This window comes from Pan troglodytes, chromosome 6, assembly GCF_028858775.2.
Source record: "Pan troglodytes isolate AG18354 chromosome 6, NHGRI_mPanTro3-v2.0_pri, whole genome shotgun sequence".
In the NCBI taxonomy this organism is placed as follows: Eukaryota; Metazoa; Chordata; class Mammalia; order Primates; family Hominidae; genus Pan; species Pan troglodytes.
In genome coordinates this window covers 73,441,045-73,463,137 of record NC_072404.2, presented here as the reverse complement: position 1 = coordinate 73,463,137, position 22,093 = coordinate 73,441,045, and the positions used below count along the sequence as shown (strand labels likewise).

The window sequence follows — 22,093 nt, the reverse complement described above, 5'->3', positions numbered from 1 at the left end:
ACTTGAGGTCAGGAGTTAGAGACCAGCCTGGCCAACATGAGGAAACCCCATCTCTACTAAAAATACAAAAATTAGCCAGGTGTGGTGGCAGGTACCTGTAGTCCCAACTACTTGGGAGGCTGAGGCAGAAGAATCACTTGAACCCAGGAGGCGGAGGCTGCAGTGAGCCAAGACTGCGCCACTGCACTCCAGCCTGGGTGACAGAGCAAGACTCTGTCTCAAATAAATAAATAAATAAATAAATAAATAAATAAATAAGAATGGTGTGAACGAACAGTGTTGAAAAAAACAGATGACTAATGATTTTTTTCAACAAACGTATTTACACGTTTTCTTCATATTACTTGTGTTTTTATGGCCTAGCTGAGTGCTAAATGCAAGTGATTCCTGGTAGGTTTAGTTTTGAAGCTCCAACTTCAAAGAAGTTTCTATAATATTAAGGAAAAAAACCAAATTAGTTTTTTTTTTCCTAATTTAAGGTGAACGACATGGCCACAGATGATAGCTTGGCTGCACAAGCTAAACCAAGGAATGTGATTTGTGATTGTTCCTATTGCCTGCAAGTGCTATACTCCGTGTAACCAAGATTTTATAAGCCGGAAGAGTTATAAAATACTTACCTCTGAAAAAAGTCTACTTCCTGTAAAAATTTTTCACACATCCCAAATAAGGGGTAAAGTCTGTAGAGAAGAAACGTAAAATAATTTGCTTGTGAAATCTGCAAACTGAGGAGGACCAAAAGTCCCAGAAACCTGAGCCTAAATTAAAGGAAAATTAGTATATTACACTATAAAAACGATCTCTAAAAGTAACAGAAGACTCCTAATGGACCTGGGGGAAACACCTGTCGGGATCCCAAGACCTGATTAAACCACTGCAGTGCCCATTAAGCTCAAAGAATATTAAAAATCAAAGACTATCACAGGCTACACTTGGCACTAGACTCACTACGAATACAGAAGAGAAGCACAGCATGTGGGCAGCACAGTGTCAAGTTCCCCTTCTTCAGGAGTCCTTGCTTCATTAGCATCTCAGCTAGTATGGTCTCTATACCTATCTGATTTAGATCTCATCTCCTTGCACATGAGCTGTCAGCATTGGGATGAAAGCTCCCAGATAGCTGTGTGGACTGCTGCAAGATCTATCCAGTTTCAAGAATCACTGCACTCAATGAAGCCTACAGCCATTGTATCGGCATCTGGAAACTAGTTCATTTATATTTCCTTCTGGTCTACATGCAATTTACTCAGAGATCATTTTTTCCATAGCGGTATAGCCTACTAATGTAGTTGATACTGTAAGGGCTCCAAGAAACATACCTAAAAAGTTAACCAAATTCCTATGCGAGAGGGGAAAAGGTTTTGCTACTATTTTGCCGACAGACATAGATGGTGTTCCTTCCTCTCTATCTTGAATTACTTGGCCTCACAGTACTTGAGAACATTCCATTTCGGTAAAAAGTTATTGCATACCTAAATAATCCAGGCAACATGCTAGGTCAATATGACTTACTAAGTTTTGACCTTTGTATATTTTCTTCCTATTTCTTGTATGTAATTTCTGCGTGAAATTTCCCACTTGTTTTCTTTAATATATTATTCATTGGAGGAATAAAATTTCCCACCAAGATAAAACAAATACTCTTTCCTTATGTAAAAATATGTAAGAGAATGATGTCAAAGTCTTTTTATTAAAATGATGTCTTTTTATTAAAATATAGTCTCCACGAGTAGACTTTGAATTCTTCATCATATGTTTCCTAGCACAGGCAGCATTCAATAAGTATTTGCTGAATGAACAAAAAATGGGGCCGGGGGTAGATGGCAAATGGAAACCTACTCTGGAAGCAACATTCATTCTAATTCTTTTCCTGAAAAAAAAAAAAAAAAAAAAGTAGCACTTGAAAGTTTTTAAACTAATCTTCTACCAGAAATGGAAGTGAAATTTCATAGTGAGGTTACCCACCAAACACCACAAGGAGTGAGAGGGCTAGAAGGGAGAATTCCAGCCAAGCAAGGGCACAAAGGAAAGCAATTTGGCCAAGCAGTGACATTTCCTCATTTGTTTGCCTGATTATATAGAGAATCATCTTGGAGAGACTCCAGGAAGTAAAATACAAAAAGATTTGGGAACTCTCCCCAGACGTCAAAAAAGAGCAGGCATCCTCATCAACAGGCCATATACATGAAGTAGGCCTCTAATACTAAGATCTCCTACTTTTCCTTTGGTGTGAGGGAAGGAAAGCTATGAAAGTGAGGCTCACTCGGGGGCTAACAATCATTAAAGAATACAAATTACCAATTTAAACTAGTCTAGACTTTCACTGTAAGTAGGCAAAGACAATGGAAAATGACTAGGTGTTATAAATGACAATCAGGAGCTGTAAAGGAGACCAAGCAGTCCTCAAAAAGAGTTAAGTCAAGGCAAGAAAGCACAGAAAACTTTAAAAAAAATTCTAATCAACAACCTCAGTGAGAGTTAACAGGGATTTAAAAGGATATTACATTGACAAAGCAAGAGAAACTGCTACAGAAACAGCAGATGACAAGAAGAGAAACTATACAGCAGAAAAAAAAGGAAAAAAATAGTAGAGAAGCACACTTGGAAATAAAACACATAATAATGAAATCAAACTCAACAGTTAAGAACAGCGGAATCAACAACAATGTAAACTGAAATGATAAACTAAAAAGAGCACATTAAAGAATTTACTGGCCAGGCACAGTGGCTCATGCTTGTAATTCCAACACTTTGGGAGGCTGAGGCAGGCGGATCACCCGAGATCAGAAGTTCAAGACCAGCCTGACCAAACATGGAGAAACCCTGTCTCTACTAAAAATACAAAATTAGCCGGGTGCAGTGGCGCATGCCTGTAATCCCAGGTACTTGGGAGGCTGAGGCAGGAGAATCGCTTGAACCCGGGAGGTGGAGGTTGCAGGGAGCTGAGATTGTTGAGATTGTGCCATTACACTCCAGCCTGGGCATCAACAGCAAAACTCCGTCTCAAAAAAAAAAAAAAAAAAAAAAAAAAAAGAATTTACTCAGAATATAGAATAGAAAAACAAAGAAATTGAAATTACAAAAGAAAAGTATGTATAGGAAAAATAGATCCAGAAAATCCAACATTTAGTATGACAGACTAGAGTGTATAGAAGAAGTAAAGAAATAATGGAGAAAAAAAAATCCCTGAGCTAAAAACAGCTGATACTTCAAACTCCCACCGAAGATCAGCAAGAATATTGAAAGAAAACACATACCTAGATATATCCTGGTGAAATTAAAGAAAGAAAGAAAATTTTAAAGGTTTGAGCATGAAAAATAAGCTGTAGGGAAGAGAACCAGACTGACATAAAACATTCAACTGTAACATTAAATACTAAAAGGGAACATAGCAAAGGCAGAGAGTCTCTATGAACCTATTCTGGTTTGGCGGGGGTTGCCCAATAAAATAAATAAATAAAGGCACCATAGCAATATGGAAATATTGGAAAAGAATTCCATTTATGTATGAGAGCAAAGGAATTTAAAAGGCGACAGAGAACAGTGGTGGCAAAGTTGGAGCTAAACTTATAAAGATTATAAGTGGTGGCTCACGTCTGTAATCCTAGCACTTTGGGAGGCCGAGGTGGGAGGATACTTTGAGTTCAGGAGTTCAAGACTGGCCTGGGCAACACAGTGAAACCATGTTTCTATTATTTTTAAAAATAAAAAATATTTTATAAAAAAATTAAAAATAAAAATAAACAAGGATATACAAGGATTATGTACTTATAACTTTAAAAGATTATATTTATAAACATAAAAATTAATATAAGCTACATTATAAAAACATAATCAGCTGAAACAAACCTCCAAGTTATTATTATTATTATTATTATTTTTTTTTTTGAGACGGAGTCTCACTCTCACCCAGGCTGGAGTGCAGTGGTGGGATCTCAGCTCACTGCGAGCTCCACCTCCTGGGTTCATGCCATTCTCCTGCCTCAGCCTCCCGAATAGCTGGGATTACAGGCACCTGCCACCACGCCTGGCTAATTTTTTTTTTTATTTTTAGTAGAGCCGGGGTTTCACCATGTTAGCCAGGATGGTCTCGATCTCCTGACCTCGTGATCCACCCGATTCAGCCTCCCAAAGTGCTGGGGTTACAGGCGTTAGCCACCGCACCCAGCCATATTATTGTTATTATTTTTAAGACATAGGGTCTTGTTCTGTTGCCCAAGTTGGAGTGCAATGGCATGATCATAGCTCATTGCAGCCTCGAACTCCTGGGCTCAAGGGATCCTCCCACCTCAGCCTCCCAAGTAACTAGGACCACAGGTGCACACCACCCATGTCCAGCTAATTTTTGATTTTTATTTTTTAGAGACAGGGTCTCACTATGTTGCTTAGGATGGGGTCAAACTCCTGGCTGGGCTCAAGCAATCCTCCTGCTTTCGCCTCCTAAAGTCTGGGATTACAGGCATGAGCCACTGCATCTAGCCCAAATTGCTATTATTATTTTTTGCTCAGTAAGAGACCTTAACTGGCCTGAATTATTATTATTATTATTATTATTATTATTTGAGATGGAGTCTCACTCTGTCACCCAGGCTGGAGTGCAGTGGCACGATTTCGGCTTGCTGCAACCTCCGCCTCCTGGGTTCAAGCAATTTTCTGCCTCAACCTCCCGAGTAGCTGGGATTACAGACGCCCACCACCACGCCTGGCTAATTTTTTGTATTTTTAGTAGAGATGGGGTTTCACCATCTTGGCCAGGCTGGTCTTGAACTCCTGACCTCGTGATCCACCTGTCTTGGCCTCCCAAAGTGATGGGATTACAGGCGTGAGCCACTGCGCCCGGCCAACTGGCCCAAATTACTTAAGCAGTAAGAGACAGACAAAACATACTAAAATCTTCATCTTCATCTTAGATCATCTTGATCTCAGAGAGGTGACCATAAATTCTGTTTAACTTTTTATGCTGATAAATATAAGTTCAATATGTTCATTAAAAATATAAGTAATAACAGTATTACTAAAACTAATATTAGTTAACATGTATCAAGTATTTATAATGGATGTGACAGACACTATTTTAAAGGCTTTGCATATAATAATCCAGCCAGGCACAGTAGCTCACGCCTGGAATCCCAGCACTTTGGGAGGCCAAGGCAGGTGGATCACTTGAGGCCAGGAGTTTGAGACCAGCATGGCCAACATGGTGAAACCCCATCGCTCCTAAAAATAAAAAAATTAGCTGAGTGTGGTGACATGTGCCTGTAGTCCCAGCTACTTGGGAGGCTGAGGCATGAGAGTTGCTTGGACCCGGGAACCAGAGGTTGCAGTGAGTTGAGATCGCGCCACTGCACTCCAGCCTGGGTGATAGAGCAAGACTCTGTCTCACAAATAAATAAAATAAATAAATGGTTTTGCATATAATAATTCAATAACCCTTACAATAACCCTGTGAGGAAGAGATAGGTACTACTATTATCTCAGTTTAACTTATGGGAACAAACTGAGGCCAAGAAGTGTTAAGTAACTTGTCCAAGGGTTACTCAGTTTGCAAATGGTAAAGTCAAGATGTGAACCCAAGCAGTGTGGCACCACAGCCCTCTTAACCAGTATGTTCTACTGCCTCTCACTTGAAGTGTTTAGAATTATGGTGCATAACTTTCAAACCCCTGGAGGACAAAAGAAAACAATCTAGCAAAACTCAAGAAAGAAAAAAAAGAAAAAAACAGGAATGCATACAAATGAAAAATATAGCCTGGGCTCGGTGGCTCACGCCTGTAATCCCAGCACTTTGGGAGGCCGAGTCGGGTGGATCACCTGAGTTCAGGAGTTCGAGACCAGCCTGGCTAACATGGTGAAACCCGTCTCTACTGAAAATACAAAATTAGCTGGGCATGGTGTTGCATGCCTGTAATCCCAGCTACTTGGGAGGCTGAGGCAGGAGAATCGCTTGAACCCAGGAGGCAGAGGTTGCAGTGAGCTGAGATTGGACCACTGCACTCCAGCCTGGGCGACAGAGCGAGACTTTGTCTAAAAGAAAAAAAAAAAGAAAAATATAAAATATTATAGCATGAGTAAAGACCTAAAAACATTAGTATCTTTATATAATGACACGACAAGATAAGCATATTATAATGTTGGGTGAAAGGAATAGGAGGCAGAACAGCAAAGTATGGTATGATCCCCTGTATGTTATTGTACACATCTTTATAACCTATGTTTATATGGTTTGGGAAAATCTGGAAGTATACACATGAAATGTTGGCAGCTGTTTTCGAAGTGGTAGATTACCAGAGAACCTTCACTTACCCTGTAATATTTTAATTTTTGTAACAATTATATATAAACTAAAAAAAATCTTTTTTAAAAAACAGTATAGATGCCATCACAAGCACTTTTGTTTTTTCAGCTATAACTGGCACATAGTAGGGATTAAACATTTGTTAAATGAATATATGAATATCTTTTTTTTTTTTTTAATAAAGATGGAGTCTTGCTCTGTTGCCCAGGCTGGAGTGCAGTGATGTGATTTCGGCTCACTGCAACCTCCGTCTCCCGGGTTCTAGAGATTCTCCTGCCTCAGCCTCCCGAGTAGCTGGGACTACTGGTGCATGCCACCACGCCCAGCTAATTTTATGTATTTTTAGTAGAGACAGGGTTTCACCATGTTAGCTAGGATGTTCTTGATCTCCTGACCTCGTGATCTGCCCACCTTGGCCTCCCAAAGTGCTGGGATTACAGGTGTGAGCCACCGCACCCGGCCACATATGAATATCTTTACGATTAAATGATTCTTTGACTTTATGAGGTCACTATCAAGATAAGTGAAGAAATAAAATATTTTATTTTTCAGGATGTTATTTCTGACCTAGTATGTTTCTGTGTTTAAACATTCATATTTCTATCTCTATGCCACTTTTTTTTTTGACATAGCAGCTGGACTGAGCATCAAACATGTCTGTGAGCTGGCAATGAGTCACCTAAGTACTTTTTTGTATCAAATCTATGATGCCATCATTCTTAAGATGCACCTTTATTTTATGAAATAGTAAGAAACAAAAAACACTATGGGACACCATCAAAATATCTGATTTCAGAGAAGTTACAATAATAAAAAATGTGTATCTTGGAATCAATGAAATGTGGCAATTCCAGTTATCTGAAAGTCTTACAGCTATAATTACACTGAGCTCTTATTACGTATCAAGTACCATGCTAAGTGTTTTTATATTTTATTATCTCATTTATTCTTCATAGAAATGCCATGAGGTAGATGCTGTCTTCATTTTCATTTTGTACAGGGAAACAAGGTACAGAAAGGTTCATAACCAAACAACTAGTAAGTAGAAAAGACAAGATTTGAACAAAGTAGTCTGACTTCCCAGTACATCCTCTTAATTTATCCTTATTGCCTGAGAAAAAGCTTATTAGTCCCTTCAGAACAGAAAAAGTGGTCCCTGGCACTAAACTCTTGAGGAAATCTATCAAGTAGGAGGATACAGAATGTCCTTATTGCCAGATAAAGTCCAGTGTTGTGCTCTATGTAATGGAGAGTCACCAGAGGGTTTTTAGCAAGGGAGACGCACAATTGGATTTCCAAGGGTCTAATCTGATCCAACAACAGAATTTGTAATATCTGAAAAAAATGAATAGATCACACATTCCTTAGCTAGTCTTTCCTAAATTTCATTTTACTTATCATTAACTTTCGTGTGATGTCTGAATGCATTCGAAGTATCTTTGAAAGGAACATGCCACATATTTTGGCCAACCCCACATCTTACCCTCGTGTAGTTCGTGCTGTTATTATAAGTTGCAACGCTTTGGCCTGCAGCCTCATGTGATGTATAATCACCACCTGCTTATTCTCCACACCACTCTACATGAATTCCATTTTGTAGGTCTCTTCCATAATCGATAAAGAAAAGATAATTAACAATCAATAAAAATATCATAGTCTTACTTGAGAGCAGCATAGAATTCTACTGTTAAATGACCTTAGGTGAAACTCTTCACTGAGATTTTACATCCCTATGCTTTTAAGTGTGGAAAGAAATTAGTATAGTATGCCTTGTAAAAAGAGAATAAATTATTTTGCCTATTTAAAAAGAAGACTGACCTGGTAATAAAATCATCTTAGTTGATGATGTGAAGATAAGAAAGTTTAATCACTAAGCAAACTGCAAAGCACTGAAAGCACTGCTTCTTACCCTAAATGAAGCCCACTCTGCTGTGGGAACAAATTAATATATATTATGTATGGAAACCCAATCCCCACAAAGTCCTCAAGAATTAAGCATCAGGAACTATTAACCATATGTTAGTTATCCTGACAGACTGTTCCATGGGCCTGGTCTGAGGGAGTTTGGGATGGAAATAAGTGCAAGAAACCATTGTCTATGACCCCAGATCAAGTCCCCGATCTTGCTTGGTTCCATCCAAATAAGCGATTTTCATCAAAATGATGCTTCTCTTTTTCTTCTGTGCTTGCCTCCCAGTGAACACTCTAGGGTCACGGAAACGACTCCAGACTCTCTTACAATTGGCAATAAGACAAGTTAAATTACATGAGTGTCTCAATCCCTTTCTGTAAACAGGGAAGAAACAGTACCAATATCATGAAGTTTCAAGTATCAAATGGAGCATGCAATGTGTTTATCACAGTATCTGGTATACAGCAATGGTAATTCCTTTCCTCTTTTCCTTCCAAATTATTGCTCCCTGGTCCCATCCTTCCAATGTGGCTCAACTATCGGGTTCTAGTCATTAAATGCTACTCTTCTACAATAAGCCACATACCAGGTCTGAGAAAGAGTCTGGATCAGACAAGAGTTCAGCACTGTAGTAGAAAACAGATTCTGGGTATCAGAGGATCTGGTCTCAAGTCCTGACTGTATTACCTATAGCTCTATGAATTTAACCTTGCTGAGCCTTAACTGCCTCATCTCTAAAATAGACTTAATACTTATTCCTATCTAATGGGATTATTATGAGGGTTAATTAAGCTAATAGACTTGAAATCATTTAGTGAACTGTAATGTAACAATAACAGTCACCATCATTAGCTTCCTCCTGGGTCATTTACAGACTCCCTATCTGGAAGACTTGACCTGCAAGAGATCACCAAGTCTCAATACTTAGGTGCAAAGGGGAACGGCTCAAAGCTAAAAAGAAATAAACTAGAGACAAATAAAATTAAAGCCTACTTAATGAACTACCCAGGACCTTTTAACGTTGAAGAGATGGTACAGGCTAAAGATATAAACAACCTTAACTGAGTTGGGCTACATTTTCAGATGAAAGATTCATGACAGTAGCGACAGCGTTTCACCATGTTGGCCAGGCTGGTCTCAAACTCCTAACCTTAAGTGATGCGCCCATCTCAGCCTCCCAAAGTGCTGGGATTACAGGTGTGAGCCACCGCACCCGGCCCAACTGCCACATTTTATAGAAGAGAAAAAATCCAGGGAATTTAAGTAACTTGCTCAATATCACTCAGCAAATCAGAGGAAGACCTGGGACTAGGACCCAGGTCCCCTGAGTCCACAGTAAGTGCTGCGTCCCCTAGTTATGCTCCTTCTCATATCACTAACTTCTGTCATAGCCTAAAATTAGGGAGGCCACAGCAGAGGTACAGAGCTACAGGAAGGCCTCTGGCTCCGCCTTGGACCAGACAATTCCTGGACAGAGACCTATTTGAAGGGAAGGTCTGAATAAGCTTACCTGTTTCGCTGCTGCTGAGGCCAAATCACTCTGCTTCAAATACGAAGGGGCAGCTACATTCCACGACTTTTCCTGCAAGGCCTACACAGACAAATCAGGAGGGAACAGAATACCAACGTCACAAAGACTGGCATATCATTTGGAATTTACATTTTTGTTTTCCTTTGAAAGTCTACCATGAACAGGACTTCTCAATTAATCTTATTCTTTTAACCCAATAAGCTGTATCTATTATGGAGAAAGATGAGACCAATGGTTTGGGCTAAATGAATTCCCACCCATTTGATCCAATTCTTGGCCCAAAGGCTCTGCGTCCCAGATCAGTGCTTCTGGAAGCAGAGGACAGGAACCATGAAACCTTCACCAGAATGCGCAGGCAAGCCAGCTTCCGGGCTCTAGGCACTCCTTGTTCCCAGAGCCACTGGACTAACCCAAGCCACCTAGATACTTCTTCCTTGACTGTGGTTCTTTTTTCTTTTCCCCTATGCTCATTATGTTATAAGCCCCAACCACTTTACCAACATATTCAACTAGAAATCAAGCAGCTTTCCTAGATTTCTCCCTCTTTCAATCTTCTACATTCAAAACCACCACTAAGAGCCACGATTTTACCTTCCATCTCTCTCACCTATCCATCCACATGACCTCATCTCTTGCACAAACTTCTGTGACAGCCTCTTATTTTCTCAGTCCTTCTGAATTACGGATGTAATCAAATGACATTACAGAAAACCTAGACTAACACTGTCCAATAGAAATATAACATGAGCTATATATAATTTTAAATACTCTCATAGCCACAGTTTTTAAATTACAAAGATGTAAGTTAATTTTGAAGATACAAAGACTAAGTTAATTTTTTAAAAAAGTTGATTTAACCCAGTATATCTAAGATATTAACATTTCACCACGCAGTATTTTTTAAATTATTAATTAGATAGTTTACATTTTCTTTTCATACTAAGTCTGAGAAATCCAGTGTGTATTTTGCACTTAATAACACATCTCAGTTTGGACTAACAACTTTTCAAGTGCTCAAGAGTCCCATGTATCTGGTGGCTATCAAACAGTGGTAGGTCTAAACTACAGATAAACTATAGGAATTTCTGGAATATTTACTTCTAATCATTTCTTGTATGCATGTTTTTTGACAGTTGTAGTCAGAAAGCAGAATTAAGTTTGGGGATTAGATCATAATCCCAAAACATACAATCACAAATGTTGAAATCCTGACATCCAAATTCTGGGGAAGTGATTAGTGTGTTTTGGGTTGCATGCAGGATAGTTGCATCATGTTAGTTGTATCATGTTAGGCACAACTATTACCATGTTATTGTCTTTATTTGGAAATTAAATATGGCTTTAGGAGATGCGTATGAGTGCCAAGCTGACAAGGGGTGGACTTGTGGACCTAATTTTAGGTATCAGCCTGACCAGATTAAGGAATATCAGAAACCTGGTAAAACATTATTTTGTTTTACACATTGAGGGTGTGTCTATGAGAGTGTTTCCAGAAGAGATTAGTGTATAAATCTGAGTGTACTAGGTGGAGACTATCTGCCCTCAATGTTGGCGGGCACCATCCAATCAGCCAGTGGCCAGGAGAGAACAAATACTTAAGACAAAATGGGCTGGGAGCGGTGGCTCATGCCTGTAATCCTAGCACTTTGGAAGGTCGAGGTGGGTGGATGACCTGAGGTCAGGAGTTCGAGACCAGCCTGACCAACATGGCAAAACCCTGTCTCTGCTAAAAATACAAAAATTAGCCAGGCATGGTGGTGCACACCTGTAATCCCAGCTACTTGGGAGGCTGAGACAGGAGAATTGCTTGAACCCAAGAGGCAGAGGTCGCAGCAGTGAGCCGAGATCACGCCACTGTATTCAGCCTGGGTGATAAGCTGAGACTCTGTCTCAAAAAAAAACAAAACAAAACAAAAAAAAAACAAAAAAAAAAAAACGCAAAATAGCAAAACAGACTCTCTGGGTTCTGCTGCTTGGATATCAGAAATCTGACTCCATGAAAGTGCATTATCACAATACTGACTTTGTGTATAAGCATTGAGTGTGTACATAAAATGTTGAAACTTCCTCGATAAATGAGATATCCTTTTCGTACATCTGCATTTGTGAAAGATAAAATTTCTTGAGATCTCAGCTCTTTGGGTGACTGCATATGCAGTGGTGACCCAGCACAGTTTCCATCAATCTCATCAAAAGACTTGAGGTTGTTGGGCACAGTATTTCAGATGACCAGAGTTAAAAAGCTGGGTATACACAATTAACAACCAAAGTGATATGCATTTATACCTTTCCCTTTATGACCAATTTCTTTATAAATATGGCTCATCTGCTCATAACTGTTAGACCCACCCAAATGTTATTAGTAACCTGAGTGTTTATGCTTGCAAAAATGTATGTTATTATTGTCTGTTTTATTATATTAAGTGGTGTATAAAGTATTCTGTTGTGTTTTTATGTTTCTCAAATAAGTTCCCCTTTAAAAAATAAATATCTTTAAATTTTTTAAATTATTTCTTCCATAATTATATTTTGGGGATTTTGATATTTTCTGGGCTGTGGTTTTGGGATTTTAGACTTTAGGGATTTTAGTCTTTTGGAATTTAAACAGTTTAGGACTATGATGTTCTGGACTATCTTTTGGGATTATGATTGGCTCCCCTTCTTTTCGGTACATAACATTACACCCTAAGTATTTTGTCATGTTGTTGTATAATTCTTCATAAAGAATTACTGACTGCAGAATATACTGCTAGGTAGCTGTACCAAAATTTATTTAGCTTTTTTCCTGTTATTAAACACACTTGCCTTGGGTTCTGGCTCTGGGCCCCTTACCTACACTGTCACTCCTTGTCATTGAATAACCAACAATTATGTGTTCTTTTTAGGAGTAATCACTTCTCTTTCCTCACCATATTTTGCTACTATAGAAAAGTGGATTCTTCTCCATGGCCTCCTTGAATTCCTGGGGTTTCACAGAGGCTTGGAAAAGCCAAACAACTCTGCAAAGGGGCATGAAGGAACTTCTTGGAGTGATGAGAATGTTCTACGACTTTAAAGAACAGATGTTCTTTAAAAAAAAATTTAGTTTTTTTGAATAGTTAATACATACTTAAGGTATAGCATTCAAAGGATATACAATTAAATTAAATTAAATTAAATTAGTCCCCCTTCCTACGCCTGTGCCCTGTAGCCCTGCCACCCTGTATACCTTCCCAGAGGCAACTACTATTACCAGTTTCTTTTGAATTTTGAGATATGCCATGCATTTACAAAAAGTACTGGTTTTCTTTGCTTTCTTCTTTTTTAGGGGAGGAATGTGAGTGTGTGTGTGTTTGTGTATTACCTAACCATCTCAGCATTCTAGAAAGCTGCCTCATTACTTTTTAATAGCAACATCAAATTCTGAATAGAAATGGAAACTGTGGGAAACCTTAAGGTCTGAGTCACTTGGGAAGCTGTCTGTTTCAGAGCCGGCATAACACATCAGGTTTCACAGTAGCCTGGAAAAAACTGTCCACTGGACTATGCCACTTCCTCCCATCTCATGCTTGGTGGGTAACGTTATGATAGTTAATGATGCCTCCTGGGGACTTTGACATCAAGAAGGAGATGCCTACAAAGGGGCAAAGAGTAAATTACTCTCAAAGTGATTGAAGAATTAATGTATGATAGACATCACTTCTTATTCATTTGGGTTGCTTGAACTGGTCCTGGAAGGCCTACCCAAAGCATGGGAACCCAGCACAATGAAAGCCAAGACCATAGACTAGCTAAGCCCAACTGTGAAGTATGAGTTTGGTGGCCAGATGGTCTCTTCCTTTCACTTCTCTGATTTTTCTCTTGCAAGAGACAGCCCTGAAGTATTCTACTTCAGAAGCATTTGTGTTTCCTCTCCAGGAAGATTCTGCCTTCTATGACAATTATACAGAATACAGACCAACTGACTGTACATTAACTAACTGATTCCAAATGTTATTTTATTCCCCTGCCCCAGAATTGTAGCAGTTGTTCTGAAGTGCACAGAACAAGATGTAACCCAATCCAACACAATTAGCCATAAGAAATCTGAACTTCTGTACAAACAAAAATGGAAACTTGTTAGCTCTGGGAAAAATCCTGTGTCCCAGTGTTTCCTCTCTTTGTCACTTTATGCTCACAATTCTTAGGAAGCCTCAGTCTAGACATCCATCAGGAGACTACGGGCTCTAATGAGAAAGGTACACTGAGCACATTCTATGTGCACTGTACTGTGCTAGCTGTTTCCTTACTTGAGCTCACTTAATTCTCACAATATGAATTGCAATTAATCCTATTTCACTGAACAGGAAACTAAAGATCAGAATTTAAGTGGCTTGCCTAAGGTCACAGAAAAAAACAACAAAACGACATGAACTAGACAGAGTCAGCTCTGACTCCAAAAGTATTTTTTTAACCATATCATATTGCATCTCATTTATTTATTTGCTATTAAACTCTTTTCATTTATTTATTAATTACATCAAACACAGATGAGACCAAAACTAATTTAAAACTAGATACGACTAGGCGCGGTGGCTCACACCTGTAATCCTAGCACTTTAGGAGGCCAAGGTGGGTGGATTGCCTGAGCTCAGGAGTTCGAGACCAGCCTGGGCAACACGGTGAAACCCCATCTCTACTAAAATACAAAAAATTAGCCGGGCCTGGTGGAGTGCGCCTGTAGTCCCAGCTATTCGGGATGCTGGGGCAGGAGAATTGCTTGAACCTGGGAGGCAGAGGTTGCCGTGAACCGAGATCGCACCACTGCACTCCAGCCTGAACGACAGAGGGAGACTCCATCTCCAAAAAAAAAAACAACAACTGGATACACTGGGCCACTTTTCTTTAGATGCTATCAGGCAGAGCAAAACAGTTCCTCCCAGGAACACACACATTAGCAATCTATATGATGCCACTATGCCACTATGTGTAAACACATTTACATATAGTGATTCTTTTTAAGCTTACACAATAGGCTGAATTAATTATTTAAATCACTATTAAAGATAGTCAAAAAGATTCTGGATGTGCAAATCAAATGCAGTTTATTTTTTTCAATCTCTTAGAATCTCTAAAAATCAAATTTATAATTATGTCTCTTAGCAGCTTAGTAGAGCAAAAAGGAATGTTAGGAAATACAAAATAAATACAAAGTCTTGGTGACTTCTAAAACGCCATCTTTATTCCTGCACCTAGATGATGACAGATTACAAACGTGTATTTCTACTCTTTAATTACTAGACCAGTTCCAATACTACACAATAGGCGCTCTCCCTAAAAGACAATAAAAGTTTCAAAGCAAAAAGAGGATTTTAAAGAATTCAACTAAAAAATCCCATGTTCTTCAATGGTTAGTGTGTAAAAGAATTCCCATAAGAAAAGTAGTACATTTCTTTCTATCTCTAATAAATGAAGCCCCTTCTGTTTCAGGTTATAATGAGCTATTTTACTCCAAAAGAACAATTCTCTATTATGGAACACTTCTAAGGTGATATGGTTCCTGAAACAACAGTGTGTATAGCAACAGCACTTTCATGGACTTAACACAAAAATGTAAACTTTGAAAAACAGGAGGTCACTATTCATACTGAGAAATAGCAGACAAATGACTGCAGCATTCCTTAAAAGACAATCCCCTTCAACCCTGCTAGTGAGTTTAAACATGATTACATTTATAAAATTTGATTTAGTTACAAAATGTCAAGAGCATGTCCAGTATGTTAAATAAGCCATAGTTAGTCTAAATTTTTTTTTTTTTTTTGAGATGGAGTCTCGCTCTGTCGCCCAGGCTGCAGTGCAGTGGCGTGATCTCTGCTCACCACAAGCTCTGCCTCCCAGGTTCGTACCATTCTCCTGCCTCAGCCTCCCGAGTAGCTGGGACCACAGGCGCCCGCCACCATGCCTGGCTAATTTTTTGTATTTTTAGTAGAGACGGGGTTTCATCGTGTTAGCCAGGATGGTCTCCATCTCCTGAGCTTGTGATCCGCCCACCTCGGCCTCCCAAAGTGCTGGGATTACAGGCGTGAGCCACCGCGCCCGGCCAGTTAGTTTAAATTTTAAAGCAAACATCCATAAATGTCCAACTATTATCTATGTAACTGATATTCTCAAAATGCTTTTACCATATATCATTACAATAATCTTCACAACAGTTCTACAGGTGCAAGCCACAGCATCTGGCTCATAGGTGAGATCTTCATTGGGTTAAATGGCTGTTTGGATTACAAAACAGGGCACTGTGTATGACAGTGAAATTTGTTTTACACTCATACTAACAAATACGTGGCTCCAGTCCTCATCAGAGAACCTTCCGTATGAAAGGCTAACATTTCACTCCATAACAACTCAGAAAGTGTAAGTTGTGGAGAACCCCAGGGGTCAACTGATCTAATCTCATGTGATACAGGAATCCCCTGTAAATCACTGCACATCACAGAATATGGATTTTAGAGTTGACAAAGCTAAACTCAAATCCTCGTTCTGCCTCTTCTTAGCAAATTACTTCATGTCTACAATGATGGTTGTAAAGCGTCGCAGGTGCCCTCACTGCTATGGTCCATCTGCTTCCCTTTCCAGATTTTTCACCATCCTGCCTGTGCTCCTGAATACACACTCAAGCTAGAAACACAGAGCCCCAAACTTAGGACAGTGATCTGGCCGGCCACTGCCTAGCAAGACTATCATCTCAGGAAACCCAGACCATGAAGGCGAGTACCTTCTAAGAGCCAGCACTGCAGCTGATCACCAAATTGGGCAGCTTTTGTGCCTTTTGCACTTGCTTTAGTGCCAACAGGATAAAACTGTCAAGGACAAAATCTAAATGTTTATTTAGGTGGGGATGAGTCAGGAAGTAGACTTTATTTTACTGGGCTCAGGGCCAACAACCTCATTCAGTGGCCTCCAAAACTAAACACTTTGTTGAGGGAGAAGAGAAATCGCTTCACAAGAGGTATAGAAAGGACTGGAATCTCCGCTTACAGAGCTGTGGACTGCCCAGAACTTACAGCAGGGTCAGCAAATTTTTTCTGTAAAAGGTCAAATAGTAAATATGTTAAGTTTTACAGGCCGTATGGTCTCTGTGGCAACTACTCAGCTCTGTGATTGTAGCATGAAAGCAACTATAGACAATACCTAAACAAATGAGCGTGGCTGTGCTTCAATCAGATCTTACATACAAAAGCAGGCAACAGGCCAGCTTTGGTCCACAGGCTGTAGTTTGGTGACTCCTAGTTTAGAGTACTGTTACTGGCACATCACAGGCACACAATAAATATCAAGTATATGATTCAATGTACAGTGGCAAGAGAACAAACTGTCAAGCTAAAATCATTTCAACCTTAAAAATAATTCAGCTTTCCCTATCTTTTATTGTTACTGATTACAGTGATGGTATTCAGGTGAACACTCTGCCATTTGGAATATCATTTAGGCTTAGCCTGTGCAGCTAATGCAGCTTCTTCACACCACACAGCCATCTTTGACATATTTCAACTTGTTAATGATTCATGTTCTGCAGCCTTTTTGGCTGATGCTATCACTGCAAAGCAGTGATATGTGTGAGTCCATTCATTACGGTAACAAGCTTTCACTCAAGCTTTGTTTCTTGCAGTATCTATCATTTCTAGTGTGATCTCCTCCACTGATTTTTAAAAATCCAGTCAACAGTAGGATTTTCTTGTTGAACTGTGAAGGCCTGTGCTTGGTAGGGACTTTGTGAATCATCCCTGCTTGGGTCCCAGAGCTACTGGAGGGCCCATCACTGGAGTGGCTGGTGAGACCCTCCAGGGCATGAGAGTTGCTATGGGCCTCTGTGTGGCTTCTAGAGGCTTCCCAGGGGCACAAAGACTATGTGACCCAGGTGGAAGCTCAGGAGGCTCACGCTGGACACATGCTGCACACTCTGGCTCCCCTGTGGCTGCAGCTGCACCCACCTACCCAGCATTCTCCCCATGACCTGTCCAGCCCAAGCCCACGGCACTCCCAGGAGAGCCCAGGACACCCTCAACTTTTTATTGGATTACTAGAGTATCAGACCACCCATTTATCTCTCAGTTCCTCACTCCCACCCCTGCACCCAGCAAGTCACCAAGTCCCCCAGGTGAGTAAACTGGAGCTAACAGCAGTTGGTACTTACGGCATATACTGGATTTGGCTCACTCACACGTGGTATTCCTATCTTCATCTACTATATCTTCCTGGACTACATAAGCTGCAAAGTTAAAAACTGCATTTCTCAGATTCCCTTGAGCTAGGTTCCAGACGTGATTTATTATCAGTCAATCAAACACATTCGCATGAGTTTTGTATAGGGAACAATGTGAAGTCGGAAGAAAGGCAGAATGCAAGACACGGTTCTGGAGCCAGCAGCTTTATTGGTAGCATCCTGACTCAATAGGCAGCTTTCCTGATAATAGCAGGAACATCAGCCTCCTTGGTGGCCCACTCATTGTGTGGCTCTGGAAATCATTCCTGGATATTCCACCTAGTCTGTTTCTTTAGCTTTCCCAACAACTCTGTGAGCCATGTAACATTCTGTAATAAATTTCTTTCTGCTTAAATTAGTTAAAAGCCTCTTTTGTTTTCTGCAAATGAACCCTTGACTAAGATCAAACAACTACAAGTCATGCGTTGTTTAACGATGGAGATACATTCTGAGACATACACTGTTATGTGATTTTGTCTCACAAACGTCATAGAGTATATTTACACAAATCCAAATGGTATAGCCTACTACACACCTAGGCTATATGGGATAGTCTGTTGCTCCTAGGCTACAAATCTGTACAGCATGTTACTGTACTAAAGACTGTAGGCAACTGTAACACTGGTTACAATGGTAAATATTGGTAAATATGGTAAACAATGGTAAATATCTGTGTATCTAAACATAAAAAAGGTACAGTAAAAATATAATCATGGGACCACCACAACGTTGTTATTCAGTGCATGACTGTATTAGCTCAGACGTTAACCAAAATGAGTCTGCCTTCAAAGCTCCATTCACTCAATCTCTATACTACACCACTGCAGTTCTGGGAGGCTGTTCTCCCTCAGGTCTCCCAGCTCTTCTAATGTCTGCTGAAGTTGGAATTCTCTTCTGCACATGGACTACGAAACTGACATGCTCAGTTATCATTTCATACTAGCTAAAGGATCTTCTCCTTTGTGAAGCATCCCTCACCACTACTACTGTGATGGGTCGGGGCCTTTCATCTGTTTTTCCACAGCATCTATGCTTCTCTTCACTGTATCATTTATCAAATTGATGATTTCTGCGTCCTGTAATAAACAGTGAGTACCTTAAGAACAAATGTCATTTCTTATTTCTCTCTACCCTCAGCAACTGGCTTATTAGAATAAACAAATAGTTAATGCTGCTAAGTGAATGAATGACCTAATATAATGGGAAAACATAACTTGGAGGATGGTTCAGTTGGCCGGCTTTATAACATGTTAAGATGCAATAATGGACAGGAAAGCATGAACAAAGTACAAAGCGCTGTTATCCACCATCATAAATCTTTGTCTATATCCATCTTGTCTACATGGGCTCTCTAAGGGCAGAATCCTAGCTAGCTGATCTGTATCTAGCACAGAGCTTGTTTCTTAGTGTATGGAATGAAATCATCCACTAAAAATTATTAGTTGAATGTGGCTGGTGCCAAATACTCTTCCGGGCAGATCGAAAGAGATCTCAACCAAGATACAAATGATATAATATAATATTTTTCTTTCTTTCTCTTTTTTTTTTGAGATGGAGTCTCACTCTGTTGCCCAGACTGGAGTGCAGTGGCGTGATCTTGGCTCACTGCAAGCTCCGCCTCCCGAGTTCAAGCGATTCTTATGCCTCGATCTCCCAAGTAGCTGGGATTACAGGCTACTATTTTTAGTAGAGACGGGGTTTCACTCAGCAGGGCTGGTCTTGAACTCCCAGCCTCAAGTGATCCTCCCGCCTCGGTCTCCCAAAGTGCTGGGATTACAGGCATGAGCCACTGCACCTGGCCTATATAATATTTTTCTCTTTTAAGAGCAAACAATAAAGAATTTAAACTCATTTGCTTTTAGCAAAAGCAGTACTGTTTGCTCTTAAAAGACATAATTTTTTAATCTTTTAAGAGCAAACAATACTGCTTTTGCTAAAAGCAAATGAGTTTAAATTCTTTTCATATCATTCAGGCCATTTTGAGGAAGGTCTGGCAGAGCCTTTTGGTTGTTCCCCAATATCTTTCTCCCATTCTTCCTGAGTATTAGAGTCATCGCATGTAAACCAGGCATTAGTTACCCAGAATAAAGACTGCATGTCCTCGCTCCTTGAAGTGAGAGATGGCCATGTGACTTAAGTTCTAGTCAATGGAATGCAAGTAAAATTAGAGTGTACAACTTTTGGGAAGTGTCTTTAAACAAACCACAGGGTGGAGATGATACCTTTCTCTTCCTGTTTCCTTTTCCCCACAGGATGGAATACAGGGGGGACAGTTAGATTCTGAATTGTTAAGCAGAGCTGCTTGATGCAGAAGATGAAGACACAGGAAAGAATGAGCCTAGGCCGGGCACAGTGGCTCACGCCTGTAATTCCAGCACCTTGGGAGGCCGAGGCGGGAGGATCACTTGAGCTCAGGAGTTTGAGACCGGCCTGGCCACCATGGTGAAACCTCGACTCCACAAAAAAAAAAAAAAAAAAAAGCCAAAATTAGCCGGGTGTGGTGGCAGATGCCTGTGGTCCCAGCTACTTGGGAGGCTGAAGTGGGAGAATCACTTGAGCCCAGGAGGCTGCAGTTGCAGTGAGCTGATATTATGCCACTGCACTCCAGCCTGGGTGACAGGGTGAGACCCTGTCTCAAAAAAAAAAAAAAAAAAAAGAATGGGCAAGCCTAGATCCTTGATGGTCATCTCAGCCCTGTCCTGCCTATGAGGAAGAATTAAACTTTGCTCCTGTTTTAGCCACTGTTACTTTGCATTTTGGTCACTCATCCTAATATATAAAATTAAAAAACTAAAAACAGGTTCTTTGTAACTATTTCTGTTGTGTACTAATCATTAATCGAGTCATGAATATAAAGAGCTCTTTTAAAAAATATGTTCAAACCACAATCTAATCCAAATATAAACAGACCATAAAACCGTGTGTGAATGTAGACCAATAGAGTCAGAATATCAAGCCTAGTAACCAACACCAGAATTCAGAACAGTCAAGCTGAGTGTAACAGCACTAACTCTGTCAGATGAAGGGATGATTACCCTACCTGATGGTGAATTCCAGCAGCTCCTGGGCTCCCTGAGGGTCCAAGTGCTGAAGACTATACACTCTTTCAAGGCTCTGCTGCAGGAACTGCTGCGAAGGATCCTCTTGAGGTATGATGCTGGGAGAAACAGCTGATGACACCAGTTTTCTACCTGGTAACTAAGCAAACACAGTGGGATTATAGAGTCATTAAGTTTGGTGGCTCAGCTTTTGGTAACACACACACAAACACATAAAAGCATATTAAAAATGTGAGCTAAACAAAACAAAGGGGAAAAAAGGCTAGGAGATTCTATAAATAACATTTCTCCCCTTCCTCAGCAACAATTGGGAGTTAAAGAGAAAGAGACAAAATGCAAACATGGTCTACCCAATACAGCCACAGCGCCAGGAGAAAAACAGAAAGGTATAATATTTTCTATTGCTAACTGAAATAAATGGGCCAACCATAGGAAGGAGACTAAAAATTAAACTGTTGCTACATCTTTTTTTTTTTTTTAGACAGAGTTTCACTCTTGTTGCCTAGAGTGCAATGGTACCATCTCGGCTCACTGCAACCTCCGCCTCCCAGGTTCAAGCGATTCTCTTGCCTCAGCCTCCTGAGTAGCTGGGATTAGAGGTGGCCGCCCCCAGACCCAGCTAATTTTGTATTTTTAGTAGAGACAGGGTTTCTCCACGTTGGTCAGGCTGGTCTCGAACTCCTGACCACAGTTGATCCGCCTGCCTCAGCCACCCAGACTGCTGGGATTACAGGCGTGAGCCACTGCACCCGGCCACATTTATCTTTAAAACACTATCTTATCTTTCACTTGAAGGAAGAGTAATGATTTATTCCCAAATAAACTTATATAGCATACAATTTTTTCATGAGAATAATTTTTTTTTATTTTTGGCCTAGCCCTTCAGATATACTTATTCTTACTGTTAAAAGTGGTTACCTTTTAAGATGGATGGGGAGGAGAGAGCAAAGAGTATTTCACTTTTCATTTTGTATCTACTTGTTTTTTTTTTTTGAGATGGAGTCTCACTCTGTCGCTCAGGCTGGAGTGCAGCGGCGCAATCTTGGCTCATTGCAACCTCTGCCTCCTGGGTTCA

At 40.1% G+C, this 22,093-nt stretch overlaps 1 protein-coding gene across 1 annotated transcript in view; it reads right to left on the bottom strand.

The window, feature by feature from the left end:
* Positions 1-22,093, bottom strand: part of LOC451720 (integrator complex subunit 4-like protein 2) — a 115,775-nt gene that overhangs the window by 47,643 nt on the left and 46,039 nt on the right. Inside the window, 5 exon segments of the mRNA XM_063815929.1 lie at positions 621-680; positions 7,779-7,899; positions 12,025-12,074; positions 13,319-13,351; positions 21,000-21,157. Of these exon segments, the coding sequence (XP_063671999.1) occupies positions 621-680; positions 7,779-7,899; positions 12,025-12,074; positions 13,319-13,351; positions 21,000-21,157 (422 nt within the window).